Source organism: Anarhichas minor, unplaced genomic scaffold (genome assembly GCF_050575085.1).
Source record: "Anarhichas minor isolate MPS153535 unplaced genomic scaffold, ASM5057508v1 ptg000079l, whole genome shotgun sequence".
NCBI classification, from domain to species: domain Eukaryota; kingdom Metazoa; phylum Chordata; class Actinopteri; order Perciformes; family Anarhichadidae; genus Anarhichas; species Anarhichas minor.
In genome coordinates, this window is record NW_027466525.1 from 777,501 (window position 1) to 782,500 (window position 5,000).

The 5,000-nt window shown below is 44.4% G+C and overlaps 1 protein-coding gene across 1 annotated transcript in view; it reads left to right on the forward strand.

Moving 5' to 3' along the window:
- bbs9 (Bardet-Biedl syndrome 9) overlaps nt 1-5,000 on the forward strand; it is a 152,158-nt gene that overhangs the window by 15,908 nt on the left and 131,250 nt on the right. Inside the window, 2 exon segments of the mRNA XM_076081122.1 lie at nt 1-114; nt 4,863-4,992. The exon segment at nt 1-114 is cut by the window's left edge and continues 70 nt beyond it. Coding sequence (XP_075937237.1) covers nt 1-114; nt 4,863-4,992 — 244 coding nt within the window.

Below are 5,000 nucleotides of genomic sequence, written 5' to 3' on the forward strand. Positions count from 1 at the left end.
CCTCCATCTTCGTTCTGGGCGAGAGGAACCTCTACTGTCTCCGAGACAACAGCCACATCCGCTTCATGAAGAAGCTGGAGTTCAACCCCAGCTGCTTCCTGCCCTATGCCTCAGGTAAACCGGGGCGCTGAACCTTTAGCATCACTGCTGCAAGATGAACCTAATCTTTAAAGGGATGTCTTTACCTTTACAGTCCTCGAGTTCTTCTTGTCCAACAAGACGAGACGTTTCAGTCCAATTCAGACTAAAATCTTAGAGACGGTGATCAGTTAGGAGATAGACTGCAGACTTTGGGGAACCAGAGGTTGTTGCAGGTTGCATCGGTGCACCTGCTCCAGCCAAGCTGTTGAGCATAAGTGAGCAGAATACACAGACGCACGGTGATCTGCTCGGTGGCCCGGTGCCACTGACTGGCTCTGCAGGAAGAAGTGGAGGAGCTCTGCTGTTTGCATTAAGAGGAAAGCTGAACAGGCTGCTGAACACACTGTAGTACATAAACATATGGTGCACGATGAACACGTGTGTATGTATATAGATATGTATATAGATTGAGAGGTAGGATATATAATATATTGCATATAATATATGGATATATTATATGGACGGATTAAATGCTTTAGGCTGAAATAAGCTCCAGAAACCACAGAGTTATTCAAACATAGAAATAAAAAGCAGGTTTCTCTTTAACATTTGAAGGATACACAATACTTCAGGATACGGTGGAGATACTTACTATAGATCACTCAAGGTCACCTTCAAACTGCAGCAAATATGAAACACAGCAGGAAACTTTGGTCACTTTCATGAACAAAACAGTTTCATACAACAGCAATGATGTGTGTGTGTGTGTGTGTGTGTGTGTGTGTGTGTGTGTGTGTGTGTGTGTGTGTGTGTGTGTGTGTGTGTGTGTGTGTGTGTGTGTGTGTGTGTGTGTGTGTGTGTGTGTGTGTGTGTGTGTGTGTGTGTGTGTGTGTGTGTGTGTGTGTGTTACAGACCTGTAAAGCGTCCCAGACTTGAACACTCCTCCCTGTCTTCACCTCTGATAGGAGAAGAGATGGATTATGTATAATGTGATGACTGAGCAGCTGTCTAGCATCTCAGTCTTCTCCTGATGGAAAGACATCACATCTGGCTACTTCCTACTACACACACACACACACACTGCTTAGTTATCAGGAATGCAGTTGTATTGAATTGGTGTGTGTGTGTGTGAGACACTGAGATGCGTTCTGGACAACAATGGCAGCTAGAACTGGAGAGTATTTCTTCATTGAAAGAGGAGTAAAGAACTGAAGTGTCCGCTCCTCTCCCGACCGGTGTCGGCAAGAGTTTGATTGACAGATGGTTCATCCAATCACCTGCCAGGCATTGTTTTTTTGCCTGCTCTTTTCCAAACTTTCCGGTCTTTTCCGAAAGACTCTCATCTGGTTCAGTGTGACAAACCATCGGTCATGTCGGGCTAAGTTATCCCGGCTGCTCTGGTTGATGTTCTGGTTTTCTGCAAAAACCCAAAATAATTGTGAAAAATTCTCCTTGAGGAACATAAAAGTGAACTATTCCCAATTCGTTCTACTCGGGACATGTCCTGCCTGTGTTTGTTTCTCTCTGCCCGACGTGTTCCTGGTCAACCCTTGTGATTGGTTAAGGGTGCATGTAACTGCAACACAAGTCTTATCCAAAAGCATCATCGCTCTCTTTACGTCCCCTGGCATCCAGGGCCCACGGCTCTAAAGCTGTTTACTTTGTGATACGGAGGAAAGTGGTTTCACTTCTCTGAAGCCTGATTCTTATCACCACGAGCCAAACTAATCAGCCAGTCTATGGTTGGACCTCCAGAATGAAGCTTGAATACAAGTAGAACACAAGTTCTGTGTAGAACCCCTTTGAGCACGGAGCAATAAACAACCTTTTTATGAGCGTTCTTTACAGCAACAACAGTCTGCTTCAGTTTACGCAACAATGTACCATTGAACCCATTCTTTAGTTTCACACTTGATATGAAATAGAGCTGACAGATGGAGAGAAGGAAAGCAGAAGAAATGGAGAGGAGGAAGGATCCAGAAGGGGTTGACTGGATGGAGAGCTGATGTTTCAAAGTGCCACTTCACTATCTGTTCCAGACGTTATTTAGATTATTTCAATCACTCTTGGAAATTGGCTATAAATTCAATACATGATGTGCCAGAGCAACAAAAGCAGAATTTTTTATTTTTTTTATTGGGACGAGATTTCCCATTCCTGTCAACAATAGAAAAACCACATAAAGATTCCCACATGTCTGGAAGACTGCAACTCCCGGGATCGGACTGCTGCAGCGCTGCTCCGCGTCCGTGTTTGATCTTCGGTTTTATTGTTGGAAAGGCCGACATTTAGTGAACCTGTGACTGTCGGAGCTGCAAACCCCCGGCCGCTCAGTGAAGAGCATCTTTTATGGCCATGTGCTGGATCTCCACAGAGCCCTTACAGACGCAGAGAGCAGCATGAGGAGGAGAGACGACCGTGATCTCTTGAGTGTTTCCTCATGCTTTCCTTCTGGCCTTCAGCCTCACAGCTGCCTCTGCTGGACCGCTGCCCTCACTCTCCTCTGTCCTCCTCCTCGTCTGTCTATTTCCTTCTCTCCCTCGCAAACAACTTCATCAGCTCGACCGCTCACCAGAAACACTCTCAGCTCCAGCATTCACTCCACTGTGAGATGCTGAATCTTTTGGTTTGAAATATGATTATCCGATCTTCAGCTTATTTCTCCAAACTCGACAGATATGTGAACCACGTGGCCTTCACGGTCATCGGATGTCAACCAACTGAACACCTGTTGGATTTTAGAGTGACGTGTTAAACACTGCTCTCAGCCACCGTCTACGAAACACCAAATGAGGGAATATCTTTATGAAGAATGGTGTTTCTCCTTCAAGTAGGGGGCATGAAGTATGCGAAGGTACCATTGCCCCCCCCCCCACACAATTTTGCATCGCATCTGGCTTTACCCAGGCGGCAACCTCCAGTTCTGCCGAGTGAAGTCAAAGCTTCATGTGTTAAAGCTGCATTCTCTCTAATGTCCACCAGGGGGCGACTCCTCTGGTTGTATAGAAGTCTATGAGAAAATGACTCTATTTCTCTCTTGATTTATTACCTCAGTAAACATTGTAAACATGAGTTTATGGTCTCAATCTCTAGTTTCAAGTCTTCTTCAATACAGCATGATGTTCATTTAGTACATTATGGTCCATTTAGAGTCAAACAGACCATAAAGCAGGGGATGCTTTAGGGCGGGGCTACACGGTGATTGACAGGTCTCTACCAGAGACGTGTACGACGTCTCTGCGTCACTCCTCTGTAACCAGATATGGTTTCCTCCGTTCAAACAACAAGATGGTGACGGCCGTAAGTCAAGAACTCAAGGCTTCAAAACATCCGTCCACAAACTAACGGGTGACGTCACGATGACTACGTCCACTTCTTATATACAGTCTGTGGTTTGATCCCATCGGAAGGTGGTTTCTAGTTGTTTTTTTAATGATAAAACGTAGAGGGAGAGGAGAGAAGGAAGAGATCGATGAGGACAAAGACGGGAGGAGTTAATGGGAGGAGTAGAACTACGGGTAGATGGTTGGAAAATAATGAAAAATTATTAAGGAGATGGGCAGAAAAAAGCAGGTGTGAATAGAGAGGAACATAAAAACAAGAGAGGAAGAACAGAAGGGTGAGGTAGAGCAGAATGTGGAGGTAAGAGCTGCAGACTGAAGAGGAACCGAGGAACCGAGGAATGGACATTCACAGAGGAGCTGATGCTCGGCTCCGACATGACGACACAGAACGCAGATCGGACCTTTCTAATTAGGTCCTGATTATAATGCGCATGCTGTGATAGAAGGTGTGCGCTCGCTTTCATGTGGCACCGACACACACTCTGTCATTTTGACCCCTGTGCTGTACCGCCCTGCTGACCGCCGTGTGTGTGTGTGTGTGTGTGTGTGTGTGTGTGTGTGTGTGTGTGTGTGTGTGTGTGTGTGTGTGTGTGTGTGTGTGTGTGTGTGTGTGTGTGTGTGTGTGTGTGTGTGTGTGTGTGTGTGTGTGTGTGTGTGTGTGTGTGTGTGTGTGTGTGTGTGTGTGTGTGTGTGAGAGAGAGAGGCGTGTTTGTTTTGCGTGTGGCCGTCACCTCAGATCTCTCTAGGTGGTACAGTAGCTGCTCCATTGGTGGGATGGACTGGCCGTGTGTGTGTGAAACATAAGAAGTATTTATATTTTAATATGTATATATATATATATATATATATATAAATATAAAAGCTGACTTTGTCGTAAAATGAAAGATCTTGATGACAATTCAACATACAAACCAGATGTGAGACATAAAGAAATGATTCTTCTCGTCTTAAAGGGCAATGCCACCCACCACAGGAATGTTTATTTCTGTGCGCTATAGTTGCACCACTGTTTGTTTATGACTAAAGTCAGTAACTAAACCGTTGAATTTGTGCTGCTGTGATTCTGAGGCTGCATTTGTAGATGATTTTAAACCTTTTGATCATTCATTATTTCATGACTTTGAACTATGAATCAGTAAGTCGTACTATTTATTCATCTTTCCCAATACAGACTGAACACATACGTATCAGGACTGAACAATTGTGGCCAAAACACTAAGTGAAATATCTTTTAGCTGTATTGAGATTGCAATTATAGGATGTGCTTTAGTGTATAATCTCCTGAAAATAGGATTGTTGCTGTTTTTATCCTGTGGTTTTAGTAAGACCAGAAGCTTTTCTTAAGAAAATGTATTAAATGTAAAAAGTGTAGTCAAGAAAATCATTTTTAAATCATAAAAATACCAATTATTTCTTCTTTTTTCTGGATTTGTTTAGTGACGGATGGCACCACCAACCTGTTACTAGGTAACCACACCAACATGCTGCTGGTTTACCAGGATGTGACCCTGAAGTGGGCGGCCCAGCTCTCCTTCGTGCCCGTGGCCGTTCGCGTCGCCAACTTCCCGTGAGTAC